Source organism: Falco biarmicus, chromosome 4 (genome assembly GCF_023638135.1).
Source record: "Falco biarmicus isolate bFalBia1 chromosome 4, bFalBia1.pri, whole genome shotgun sequence".
In the NCBI taxonomy this organism is placed as follows: domain Eukaryota; kingdom Metazoa; phylum Chordata; class Aves; order Falconiformes; family Falconidae; genus Falco; species Falco biarmicus.
The window spans coordinates 79,941,764-79,955,370 of NC_079291.1; the positions used below are offsets into that span (position 1 = coordinate 79,941,764).

A 13,607-nucleotide genomic window follows, 5' to 3' on the forward strand; every position below is an offset into this window, starting at 1 on the left:
ACCAAGGAGCACAAGTGGGCCAAGCGCCATGGATAAACGGCGCTGTGTGGAACCTGCATGGCAGCTGCTGAGCCCTCTTCTCCATCCACCATTTCTCTGGATGAAAATGCACCCAGATAAGGCAGTAGCCGTCCGCTTCCGTGCAACGCTGAATGAATCTCCGGCCCTGGAGCAAGGCCAGGGGCTGGCCTCCCTCAAGGGCTGGGGCCTGGCTCCCCTCAGGGGCCGCGGGGAGGCCGCTCCCCCTGGCGGCAGCGTGGGGCGTGCCCGGGCGGGGTGACGGCAGCCGGCGCCGCACTGCGGCTGTGCGGCGCGGGGCCCGCGGCTGTGAGGCGAGGGGCGGTGGAGCGAGGGTGCGGGTGGCTGCTGCGGGCGGGGAGGGCTTCCAGCGCCCGGGCTGCACTCGCCGGCCCGCTCGGGCCCTTGGTTCATCTGTTAATTGCCGGAGAGGAAGGAGGCGCGGGCTGGAAGCGAGCGGTGGTGAGAACATGGCGGCTGCCCCAGCCCTTCGCTGCCGGCCCGCGCCACTGCGGCACGGGGGTTTGGTTCTGTGTGACAGAGGGTGATGATCCGGCTGAAGTGAGAGGGAATTGTGATTGCAGCGGTTCAAGCAGCCCTGTAATCTTCAAGTAGTTTTTACCTTTATAAGCTATAGTGGTTATTCTGTGTTGTAGTTCAGTCTGCAACTCATAACTTTGAAAGCAAGTTGAGTAACAGTAAAGCCCTAAGTCTGGAGAAACCTGCCAAACTCACTTGTGAAAAATGGTTTTCAGCATTTCCCCATGGTTAAATCTAGACACCTAAAAACTAGTAAAGCTGGAGACCTCCGTGTAGAAAAAACAGGTCTATGGACAGTGGTTTGGTATGTACTGGGAGGTGAGTCACAAGTGTTGCTTCCCATTAGCCGTGTGGTCCGCCTACCACAAGCTAAAACCACTGCCTTGAGGAACTATTATTACAGGAATAACTTTAAAATCCATGCAAGTGTAATAATTAAGGAAAGATTGCTAGTTTTTCATGTAGTTAGCTGGGTTTTGATCTTTCATTTCTTTAATTGATTGGATTATAGGGGAAAAATCTTCACGTGTAGACACACAGAAGGAAAATAGATGTTGCGACAATTCAGTAGTTATGGCAAAGGATAAGAAGAAAGATGGCAAGAAGGCAGAAAAACCTGTGCGTCCCCCTATTCCTGCACAAGATACTGCAGCTGAGAGTAGGGCAACAAAGCCAACAGAATTGCAAACCGTGGTGAAAGGAGTGGAAGAGACGCAGGCAATTCCAGTGATAGCAGATAAAGAGTCAGAGGGGGTAAAGGAACCTCCGATCCAAGATGTTCCTCAATACTATGAGGAGGCTGTTCTTACTCAAGTGGTTGTAAAAAGGTATGCTTGTTACAAATACATCAGTGAAGTCAAGAATTCTTATTTGTCATACAAACATGAATTTGACTCTTGATTCGAGGCAGTGAATTGGGTTATTCAGACCCAGTAGCAATGATACCTTACAATGATACATGTGGAGTTCTGCTGCCTTCTTGCATTCTAGTGGTGTTGGTTCTGCCTGCCAAAAAGCCTCATTCTTTTAGTTTGTTCACCTATGGTGAAGTTTTGTTTAAGTGTACAGACTGTTGATGAAGAAAATGTAGCTAGTCCCTTAGTGTTGGGCTGCTCATACCTTGTAAGAATATCCTAAACTGAGGAAGCAGGTGAATGGCAGTGTTAACCAAATCCTTTGGTAGTTCAAGGGAACTAAATATAATGTTTCCCATACTGACCAGATTCCCTGGTTGTAAGCTAGTAAATGGCACCAATGTGATTTGTTTTTGTAATTGAAAGAAATACGGGTCTGAAGCAACACACAATTACATAAAATGTTACAAGGAAGGAGCAAAGAATTGGAAATTTTGTCATAGCTCCTTTCCGTACACAAGATGCAACCAGTGTGTATGTAGACTGTGGTAAATCAAAAGTAATTTATTGTATGTCTGTTGTGATTTAGGTCTACTGGCAGTGGCTTGAAATCTTCATCTTTAGTTTGTTTTCTTTGTAGCTATGAAGGTGAAAAAGTCCATGGATTGTATGAGGGTGAAGGATTTGCATATTTTGAGGGGGGAAATACATACAAGGTGAGTGTATAAATTAGAAAAAAAAAGTAGTGGATCAAGTTCTTTCTTTAGAACAGGCAGGCTATTTCTTTCAATGTAGGTGGAGGTTAAGCACTCCGAATATGTAAGAGCTGAAAGCTCTGTTGGTTTCTGGCATTAAAACTCTTCTTTTGAAACTAGTATTCGGAGGGGAATTAATATGTTGTTCTTTTGAAATCTTACAGTCATCATAGACTTCAGTTGTAAGAATAAATTTAAAAACAATGCTGTTCTCTTCATTTGAAGGGCATGTTTTCTGAAGGGCTTATGCATGGACAAGGGACTTACACGTGGGCTGATGGTGTGAAGTACGAGGTAAAGTGCAATTTAATTTACAACTGAACACAATTTTAGCCAATTAGGTGTGCAAATTCAAGGAAAGTTGATAAGTTGCAGTAATTGGTACAGTACAGGTAGCAGCTGCAGAACTATGGCAGTGATGTCAGTCACAAGCCTGACCTGTCCCAGATAGCTGCAGAACAGTAAACCTGAATTGTTGCAATTTACTTTTTTTAGGGAACATTTGTTAAGAATGTGCAGATGTTTAGTGGCTGTTATACATGGAATGATGGCAGCATTTATGAAGGATCTATCAAGAATGGAGTTAGACATGGATTTGGATTTTTCAGGAGTGGTACTCATCCCGTTTCTTACATTGGCTATTGGTGTAAAGGCAAAAGACATGGAAAGGTAAGAACACCAAATGAGACCCTGGTCTTGGGTGACTGCCTTCTAAAACAGCAAGCGTTTTTGTAGTTTTGCAAAATGTTAAGTGCTGTTGCATGGTCTTATACTATGTAGAGATTTGTTTTTCCTAAAGATCTTCCCCGAAGTTCTGAATGCTAATTAAAACAATTAGGGTAGGATTTGTTTGTGGTAGAAAGGATGAACAGTATCCTAGAAAAGTAATTTTGGTTGGTTCTTTATGCTGCTCCAAGTAGATGATGACAAAGTCAAAACTGACAACAGCATCAGTAACCACATAATAATGAGAGAACAATTAGGTTCCAGTAGTGATAAAGCAATCCTACCTCCCAAATGTTTTTAGCTGACCAAATATGATAATTACAATTAAGACTGACTTACCTCGTGTAAGTGAAATGTAGTTCCAACTTTTTAAAGGCAAGTAGTGGGTTTTTTTGTCTGGTTTTATGCATCCAGATTGAGATGCTCTTTTTGGGCCTGACATTTGAAGATTGATGCTCCGCATGTGAGGAAAATCCATTCAAATCATATGGGTTATTTTTTCCTGTGTCACTAATGAGATACTAAAATCACACAGGTTGCTGTGGATGGTCACCCATGCAGTGGTCTGTCCAGTTTGTTCTGAGAGGAAGCCATCAGATAAAGACAGAACAATTAACTGTAGACCTACTGTTGGAAGTTGAATTCTGAATGAGTTAGAAAATTGATGTACCTCAGAGTGACTACTGTGATTAACTCTGAAAGCATTTCAGAGTGGTTTGAAAAACGTGGTAGACTTCAATGTAAGATGTATTTTTTTAAAAACTTGGCCTTTTTTAAGGTCTTCACTAATACTCATCAAAGAGGTTATTATTTAACTTTATCATGTCAGTTGCTTTCAGTACAGTGGTTCAAAGTGACTATAAGTAAGAGTGTGATTATGTTTGTCATAATTTATGTGATGTTTTATTAATGTAGATTAATACTGAGGTATTTAAATTGACTCTACTGTTTGTTTCAGGGTATTGTTTATTATGATCAGGAACATACTTCTTGGTATTCAGGCAACTGGGTAAATAACATCAAAGAAGGATGGGGAATGAGATGGTAAACATGTTAACACTTCTCCGTATCTTCTTTTTCATGTTTTATCATTCAGTTTCTCCTGTTGTGTAAAATGGATACAAATGCTGCTATTTCATGGTCACATGCACTTTCTGCAGTAGAATAAATAATTGTACAAAGTGCTTTGTAATAATGAAATAGACCTTCTCTATAACTTTCATTTTTAATATTGGTATATTTCTACCAATCATTCCACAAAAGAATGTCTAAAGACAAAATCCAAAATCAGCTTTGGTAAATCACACATTGACATTTAAAACAAATAAACTCAATTTAATTTGAACAGATGGAGCTGCTTTCATGAATAAATGATTTATTTGTGGAACTTTATATGAAAGAATATTTTGGTTAGCTGTGGTGAAGACTCTTCAGAAAAAAAGAACTGGTTAATTTCTTCTCAGTGACCTTTTAAGTTAAAAATAGGTAAACAGTGGGTACAATCAAACCTCTGTATCCATGTCAGTGTGAGCCACCTTTCAAATTAATGCATATATTCAGCATTAATAAATGCTAAATTTATTAGCAATGAGGCAATGAGGTTGCTAGTAAAATATAAATATATAAAATAAAATGCTTTTGTAGGATCCACTTAGAATTCAGTATGAATGAGTCATTAACTTTTATTGTTTTCTTGTAGCTATAAGTCTGGAAATATCTATGAAGGTCAGTGGGAGAAAAATGTACGTCATGGAAAAGGAAGAATGAGATGGTTGACAGCTAATCAAGAGTATATGGGACAGTGGGTGTATGGCGTACAGGTATTAAATTCTTCCCCAGCGACCTCTTTAATTCAGCGTTTTGTCTGTTACTCTAGTAAAACTAGGTAGGCAGTTTTGTGCAATATCAAAGGAGCTTTGTATGATTTTTGCCGGTTGAGATAGTGGAAATATGCTGTTTATTTTAAGTTGATTCTCATGTTAGCAACATCCGAATTGTTAAAAGGCTTTTGACTTAGTCTTAAAAAGTCATAATATAATTCTCTAATGAAAAATATAAACCTTTTTCATAAAAAAAAAGTTTAAAAAGTTACATGTTTGTGACTAAGCTTGAGGTAGGACTTCAGCAGTGAGTATACATTGCAATTTACTTCTCTGTCACCTGTGAAATATTAGACCACACTGTTCCCTCTTGTACAAATTTTATGAAGGAAGGAGAAGATTTCTGGCATTTTCTGTTCCTTCCATTTATTATTCTGTTGGGAAAAGAATGTGAGTGACTGTCTTTTCACTCTGTATAAAATTGTGGAGAAATCCAGCTTCTGGAACATCATGATTTTCTGTTTGGCCTGGTGTTCCTTGCCTCGCTCTTCAGCATTACAGTCAAAAGGCTTCAGGCAGGCAGGATGTCTTTAGGAGTCCTGCTGGTAGAGCTTGCTCAAGTTGGTATTGATTTGGTGTATTCTTTTGAGTGCTTCTCCCTCAGACCTTTGTAGAATATAGTTCTGTGGGTGGTTTGAAGTACTGCAGCTATCAGCTAGGTGCTTTTATTTGAGACATTTGCCAACAGTGACTCTTAAAGATGCCTAGGTGGTGCTCCTTTTTGAAAGTCTCGACCTATAGCAATCACAGCTCTTCTGGAGATGTTTTTTTCTAATCACACATCTTTTTCAGCATGGATGTGGCACCCACATATGGTTTTTGAAGAGAATGCCAGCGTCTCAGTATCCTTTAAGGAATGAATACATAGGTGATTTTGTAAATGGGGAACGACATGGACGTGGGAAGTTCATATATGCCAGTGGAGCAGTGTACGATGGTGAATGGGTTTGTAATAAGAAGCAAGGCAAGGTGAGTATTGATAAGTAGGAAGACAAAACTACAGACAACACCAGAGGAGACTGCTCTGCTCTGTATGGTGGATCTCTAGTTTTCTGTATAGAAAACTACATTTGATTTGCATTGTGGATGGAGTCCCAGCATGAAGGGCAGAGTCCACTGCAAGAAGCAGGAGTCCTTCCAAGGACCTTGCCGAGGCACAGATTTGACTTTGTGATTAGATGTGTGTTGTGCATATAAAGAAAGAAGTTGAACTGTAGAGATTTTAAGTGCAATAGATTTATCTTGGTTTTTGCAGTGGTTGGTCAGTATTTCACTCTTACACTGTGAGCTAATGGGTATCAAGCTATCCTTGCACAGAGATGTTCTCATATTAACAGACTTAAAAAAACCTGTGAGTGGAGTGCCACATGTGCAAACAATGGATTGTAAACAAGTCTTTCTATATGGGGCGAAATGTTATTTCCTGAAAATACTTTTCAAAATCAAACAGCCACATGGGCAGTTTTTAAGCCAAGCAGTGTACTTTAATTAACAGATGACAAAGTATTTTATGAAAGCGGGTAGGAAAAATTTATTTTGTTTTATTTTATCTCATATATTCAGTTTTAGGCAAGATTCTTAAAAGGAAATTTGATTAAGAGCATTACTGGGTTTTTATTATCTTTGATTTTTATTTATATTGAAATTAATCACGTTAATCTGTTTATAGGGCAAGTTTGTCTTCAAGAATGGTCATGTTTATGAAGGAGAGTTCATAGATGATCGTATAGCACAATATCCTAATTTTCGAGTGGATGCAATGAATACAAAAGAGCTGAATGCCATTTGCACGGGAGGTAATTTTGGCACTGGTAAGCAGCTTAAGAAAGGAAATTCTGCTCAGTTCACATTTTGTTGTTCCTTTTTACTATAGTGTGAAGCTGTTCATACTTACTCAAGAGCCAGAGCTATTTCTCCAAAGAACTTTGATAAATATGGGAGTTATCTTAATAATTAATGAGTTTTGCTCCCATGCTTCTTGTTTCCTGTGCCTGACACTTTGACTCATCCACACTATGTCTTGTAATGCTTTTGGAACACTGTTTACTGAAAGTTTCATAACTTGTGTAATTTCTGCATTTCCTTTTGGCTAGGGGTTGAATTTGACAAAAGTACTCTTCAGATGTTACGCTGTTACTATGAAATCTCTACTCCTCACTGTAAAGGAGTCTGTTATTCTCAGTTTGAAGTCGGGAAGATAAGAAGGAATAATAAATGTTTTATTTTCCATGTGTGTGTATATATGTGTCTTTTTAACTTCATTTAATTTGTTCTGATTTATTTTCTTTGCATGGTAAAAAATACCACAGTCATCAATGGCTCAGAAAATACTTCTATTCTGGGATCAGATATTGAGTTGGACATATCTTCAGTGCTTGACTTGTTGCCAAGGGAAGAGAGACATGAAGAGCTGAAACAAGTAAGAGTCTAGTGTTTGGTATTTTCAGCTTTCCCTTGTGGTGTGTTTCATGTTATTTTATTTCTGGTTTATTTGCCATGAAGTGACTCTTTCTATTAAAGAATGATTTGAAAACCTGAAGGCCATGAAAACAGAAAAGCTATAAGAATGAATAGACAGTATTGCCTCTTCCTGAGCTTCCACTAGAAATGTTAACATACCTGGAAGCGCGTTCAGCAACTACCTTTAGCTGTTGTGAGGTTTGTCTTCTGACAGAGACTAATTCACTTTTATCAGTCGCCAAAAAACACATATTTATTATAACTACATTTGAGTAATGCTGTCATGAACACAACCAGGGATGTGCTTTTCAAAGTTACAAGATGAAAAGCATTATATGCCCCATTACAGGATCAATACAAGATGATCCCTGCTCTCTGTGAGATGATGCTGAAAACATACCCTGCTTTATTTAGGTAGAATTTGCAGTGTTGAGGCAGATTACAGAACTGAGAAGAGTTTACACCTTCTACAGTGGCTTAGGCTGCGATCATTCTCTTGACAACGCCTTCCTCATGACTAAGCTTCAGTTTTGGAGATTTCTGAAGGACTGCCAGTTTCATCACTCCACCCTAACTCTTGCTGAAATGGATCGGCTATTGAGTGGTTTGTATTTCTGTCAATCGGTGTCTAGAACCTAGGAATAGTAAGCTGCAGAGAGTTCGAGTGGCAAGTTTACTCATAGCTCAACCGTGGTAGATAGGTGGCCCCTATCTACATAGTACCTCTGTGCCTGTGAGTTAACAATGGATGCATTAACACTGCTCCAGGCATTTCAGTTGCTTAGGCGAGAAAACGCAAAATTAAAATACCACTTAAAAAACCGTTCTAAAGAGCCATCTGTTCAAAAATTGTATTCATCCCTGGTCTTGCCATTACTGTTACATGTAGTTCTAAAGAGGTCTGAGAAAGAGAAGTAGAAGAAACAAATACTTTTCTTTTTTTTTTTTTTTTTCTTCCCAGTGCTCTTAGCTTTGGTTTGCATGTAGTATGTTTTGGTGGGTTTTTTTCTTCCATAGAGCCAGCTAATCAATCAGTTCCATTTAGACCAGCAGTATCCCTGGTATGCAAAGGGTTTAACTCCATTTTTACTTCCCCCTTCATTCTTATATGCTGTGTATCTAAGTGGATGTATATCTAGTAGGAGAGAATTTGATAAGATACAATAAGATAGGTGGATGGTTCTCCCTTGACCTGCTTGTTTGAAAGTGATGCTGTGTCTAGGTGGATTCTTCCAGGACTTGTTAAACTGTGATAGGTAGAGATGGAGAGGATAAAAAAGGCTGACGACTCAGTATGCCTATAAGCATTATGTATGTGATAGAATACAGGTTTATTTTTTCAAAATTTTTAGGTGATAAAACACCACTTGAGGAGATACATTGCCCACATGGGAGTTTACTGTTCAGAACATTTTTATCTTACGTTATTCGCCTAGCATTTCATATCTATCATGAAGAACACAGGTAAGTTTCATCTTTTAGCAAAATATATTTCAGTATACTCAGTTTGAGTCTTCCTAGACAAGAGTTATTTTTGTTTCAACTGTAGAGAGAAAGGTTCTTGTCTGCATAAGTGTTTCTTAGAAATGATGTCCAGGAATGTTATTCCCGCTGCCTGTCATATCCAGGGTAAGTAATGGTATTTCTTCTCTGCTGTACAGAATTCATTAACTAGTACCACATACATCACAGTTTTATTGTAATGGTTATTTTTTCCCAATCAATTTTTAAAGGTACCTTATTTTCTGAAGAGCGATGTACAGTTTTTGCCTTGAGCTACATTGACAAATGCTGGGAAATATACAGAGCTTTTTGTAGACCGAGTACCAAACCTCCATTTGAACCCACAATGAAAATGAGGCACTTCCTTTGGATGTTGAATGTAATGATATTTTATTTTTTTAATTTTGTGTGATTGGATATGCTTTTTGTTCAGTTTATATGAGCATATTAAAATACTCTGCACACTTGAAAAAGTAGGAGCAATGTTATTTGTACAAACTGTCCAACAAACATTAAAGGGACAGTTGTTCTACAGACATTATTAGTGCACTTTTGCAGGATTGAATTCTGATTCTGTAGTTGGTCATTCCAAATAACCAAATTTTAGACAGATGTGTTCTAAGGGAATATAAATATTTTTGCTGGCTTCCAAAATGTCTTATTGGTAGAAGTAAAAGACTGGCAGCTTTTGAAATAATACGGTAATACATTGAAATAAAATTTAAATAATCAATAACATGTATTTTAATAGATGTTTATGTAATTAAATAACAAATATTATAAAATATTTATTATTTTAATAATGTATTAATATAATGCAAGATGAACATCAGGTTCTTTACTAGAATTCAGTAATTCAGGGACAGATCTGAAGGCAGGGAACAGTTCCTTTGATATGCCTGTGTTTTGGGTCACTGTTTAAATTCAAGCCTTTTTAAATGAAAAAAAAAAATATCAGATGGAAAAATTGTAATTTAAAAATATTTTTATTTCTGTGCTTTCACAAGTTCTTAGTGTTTTTGCAGTCTAGGAAAAATTGCCATTGACTTTAGTCTGGCCAGAATTTCACTCTGTTGTTAATTATGTGTGTGGAAGTATTGTTTGAAACCACTAGAAATTCTGACACAGACTTCAAAGGGAGTTAGATTAGGTCCATGTGGGAATGCCTTAAGTGCTGTTAACATGTAACATATACTCTTTACCCAGGATTTTAAACTTCTCAGCAAACAATTAACTGCTTCAAAACTTGTGGAAATACTTGTCAAAGACAGTCCCTCTCTACACGATAGCAACAGTACCAATCTGGAGCCAGAGGTGTGTATGGGCAAAAAACCAGAGTTCGTTGCTATAGGAACAATTACAATTACTTTCCAAAAGTGCTGCAAATGCTGCCTATCTCCTAGAACAGCAGGAAAATTAAGTAATTTATTTAAAAAAAAAAGAGGGTACAAACAAAACCCCTATTTTTGTCTTCCTTTCTTCTGCCTGTATCTTCTAATTTAGCTCATGTACTTCTATGTTATTATCTTATTCTTCTTAGTACAGTGTCAGCATACCTGACCATACAGATAACTGCCGAAGAGAGCCATAACCCAGAGGGTCAAATACCATTTTAGGAGCCTGCTGCTAGTAATAGCTATGTCTGTGGGGCAGTTTATATATATATATATATATATATATATAGTGATTATGCAGGGATGAATCTCAGCACATTCAGCTACCAAGGCATGCACTGGAAATGTTAAGATGGGTCAATAATTAAGAAGTGAACCCACTGATCCTGAAAATCTGGTGATCCAAGAAGCCTGATTAGTGATGTGTGAAGGAGGCATTGCCTCCTCAGTGAGATAGAGCAGTGACTGTAGAAGACTCTTGTGCTACCTGATGGCTGGCCTGCTATTGAGGGTCCTTCACCTTTAAAGAATTAGCTCTTACTCAGCAATGGTCTTATTTTAAATGACATAATTGAGTTTACTGTTTTAAACAGTATCTGATAAACTGAACACACAGCGCAAGTCTTACTGAGATTAATTATATGCCCATTCTTTCGGTTTCTGGAAGCGCTGTGTGCAATTAAGTGTTTTAGGTAATGGCAATAGTTATGTTATTTAATAGAGAAATTTCCTGTAGCTCCAGATACAGCAAAAATCTATGTAGTGTTTTATTTCAATATGACTTGTATAATGCATAACACAGTATTTCACTGGCTGAATTTTTTGAGCTTTGGCTGTTTTCAGTTTTTCTTCAGAAGAAGGGATGTTTGACTAGGTAAATGAGGCCAGCAAGGCTTCACAATCACTTCCGAGTTCTTCGCTTGCTTGGGTACATATGCCTGTTAATGAAGGGAGTTTGCAAATACTAATTAATCACTGTGTTTGTTTTACTCTAGTTGGTTTTTCTTGAATTTGTTGAAGCTCTTCTTGATTGTGCATCAGTGTATGTTACCAGCAACATGATTAAGGAGCAAGTAGCTCGTGATAATGAGAAAAGAAGTAGCTTTAGAATTGAGAGTCTGTCAGAGGGAACCACAAATGTGTCTCCATACCCAGAATATTCTCTGTCCCAGGTAAAGTTGATGCAGACCTGTTAAATATTATTATATGAGGGTGAAGTCAGGCCCTGCAAATGTACTGTGCTTCCTGAACACAGAAAAACTAATTTCCTCTTTTTGCATAAACAGTCATTTGATTGGCTCCTCCTGCTTTTTCTGTTTGTTGCTACCTTAGATTGTAACACCAATATAGACAGTTTTAACACATTTGCACGTTATCCTAAATAACTATAAATACCCATAAAGTACTTTTAAATCCTTCTGGTGTTTGAAAGAGAATTGACAGATTGGTTGACTGGTAGAAGATACGCCTCTCCTGCTTTAAGTCAAATGTCTATTGCCCTGTAAAAATGGCATTGCAGTTGTTGTATGTAGTAAGACTTGCTGTTCCCCAGCAGATAAGTTAGGCTCTTTTCTTTTTGCTGTACTTTTGAATAAGGATTTTATAGGTTGTAAGACGCTGCCTGTGACACTGCAGTGCAATACACCGCGTGGATAGTTGAAGGCATGAATTGGAAATTATTTGGAATTATGCACAAGATGAAAGTATTCTATTTATTCAAAGAGTATTCACAAACACCTAATTTCACAGCCTTTGTAAGCTGGTAGTGCCACTGAACACCACCACTTTCCATTCTCTGGCCAGTTATTACATCATATGAAACCCATTCCCTTGCATTACTGCAAAGATTAATGCAGTTGCACAGTGAAACGGTCCAGTTAAAACAGATTTTCCAAGAGCAAAAGAAAATCTTATTTTAAAATGTACCGTATGTAAAATTCTTCTTGTGCTTTTTATTAATGCATGTACAGCAGAAGTATAATTGTTACAAAAAATGATGACATTTCTGAGGCATCTGAGCTTTATGCTTGCTCATGGTTGTGTTCAAGCGAAAGTGTCATATCACAAGACAAAATAAAGAAGCATGAGATATGTAAAAAGCTCACTCTAAAAGATGGAGCAAAGGGTTTGCAATTCATGAGTGACGGAGTAGCCAATTAGGCTTTGAAAGAGACAAGAATTTCATCTAATATTAAATATAGTGTGTTCCCATGTCTGGATGTGTGTATGAGCCTAGAAGTGGTGCGTTTCCATTGCTAATAAAAGCATTTTCTCCCACACATACAATCAGCTATTGTTATATAGAATATTGGGTGGTGTCTTCCAATGAACTGAAGCGGTGAAGAAAGCTACAGTTTTATCTTTATTTGCAAGGGGGAGAGTGAGAGTCTGAGAAGTGTGTTGAGATTTAGAAGCACTGGGGAAGGTAACTCCTAAAACACTTTTCAGAATTATTCCAGCAAACTTTTCACCTTCACTGCCTTTACAGTTTTGTACCCAGTGTATGACTATAATGAGATTTTTGATATTCCAAGAACAAATATATTTTGTTTGATCTCTATGATTTTAGGGTAAGGTAGTAAGGATTACTGTTTTGTACTGGAATTGTGGAAATCAGACAGAGAATTTGGAAACTCCCTGACTTCTAGAAAATACACCAGCTTAAAAACAGAATTGTATTTGAGCTGAGTTTTTGTGAGATTTACTGTCACTTGTCTGGAAGGAGTGACATCATCATGCTGCAGAAGGAGCTTGGGATGACAGTTGGAAAGATTTTAAAGCATCATTCTCAGATGCACTCTTGAGTGGTGTTCTCTCCTTTTCACTCAGTGTAATTCTGGAGTATATTCCTATAGTGAGGAATAGAAATTAATTATTGTTTCCTCAGGAGCAGATGAATAATAGTAGTAGAGAAGCACGTAAGAACAGAGGACATGTCTAAGAACAGGAGCTTTTGTTCTCTGTGCTGATGTCTTTCCCTAGCTCTGAAATAGGATAATGCCAGTTCCCTGGCTGCTATCAAAGGTAAAGTGTTATGACCGATTTGCATACTTGAAAGCGTGAAACACTGTTGCAATTTAAATGTTTTGAAATAAGCATAACGGCAGAATGCATTCGGTTGTCAGGATGCTTTGGAGATAGGAATTTGCATGACTCAGACACGTGATTTCACTTGTTAATTTGAACACAAGTCCTGGCATTTAATAACTGAATTTAAAACTTCTTGCCAGCCACTGAGACCTTGTGAAGACAGAGGGCATCCTCTTCAAGGATTTCTACTGGGTGAGTACTGTAGTTACCATAAGCATCTTTAAGCAGTCGTGCTAGAAGAGTTTCGCTCTTTTCACAGCTTTAAAAATTACTAAAATGGTAGCTGATTAGTGATTGAAACAGCTGGATGTAATGCAATTACAGAGGGTGGCTGCATTCGCTTTGGCAGTTATGACAAGGTTTACATTTAGCATTCTACACCTGCTA

General features: G+C 38.1%; 1 protein-coding gene across 3 annotated transcripts in view; it reads left to right on the forward strand.

Annotated features, from left to right (window-relative positions):
* Window positions 1-137: 137 nt before the first annotated feature.
* LOC130148074 (radial spoke head 10 homolog B-like) overlaps window positions 138-13,607 on the forward strand; it is a 24,837-nt gene continuing 11,367 nt past the window's right edge. For 2 of the 3 annotated variants that reach the window (XM_056336236.1, XM_056336238.1), the window contains exons 1-17: window positions 138-480; window positions 1,070-1,385; window positions 2,053-2,128; window positions 2,393-2,461; window positions 2,663-2,836; window positions 3,852-3,937; window positions 4,593-4,713; window positions 5,566-5,742; window positions 6,443-6,584; window positions 7,083-7,192; window positions 7,648-7,837; window positions 8,586-8,697; window positions 8,783-8,862; window positions 8,967-9,115; window positions 9,943-10,050; window positions 11,126-11,302; window positions 13,361-13,412. In XM_056336236.1, coding sequence (XP_056192211.1) covers window positions 153-480; window positions 1,070-1,385; window positions 2,053-2,128; window positions 2,393-2,461; window positions 2,663-2,836; window positions 3,852-3,937; window positions 4,593-4,713; window positions 5,566-5,742; window positions 6,443-6,584; window positions 7,083-7,192; window positions 7,648-7,837; window positions 8,586-8,697; window positions 8,783-8,862; window positions 8,967-9,115; window positions 9,943-10,050; window positions 11,126-11,302; window positions 13,361-13,412 — 2,467 coding nt within the window. In that variant the 5' untranslated portion in view covers window positions 138-152. The remainder of the gene's footprint in view (window positions 481-1,069; window positions 1,386-2,052; window positions 2,129-2,392; window positions 2,462-2,662; window positions 2,837-3,851; window positions 3,938-4,592; window positions 4,714-5,565; window positions 5,743-6,442; window positions 6,585-7,082; window positions 7,193-7,647; window positions 7,838-8,585; window positions 8,698-8,782; window positions 8,863-8,966; window positions 9,116-9,942; window positions 10,051-11,125; window positions 11,303-13,360; window positions 13,413-13,607) is intronic. The other variant, XM_056336237.1, reaches the window with a different exon arrangement.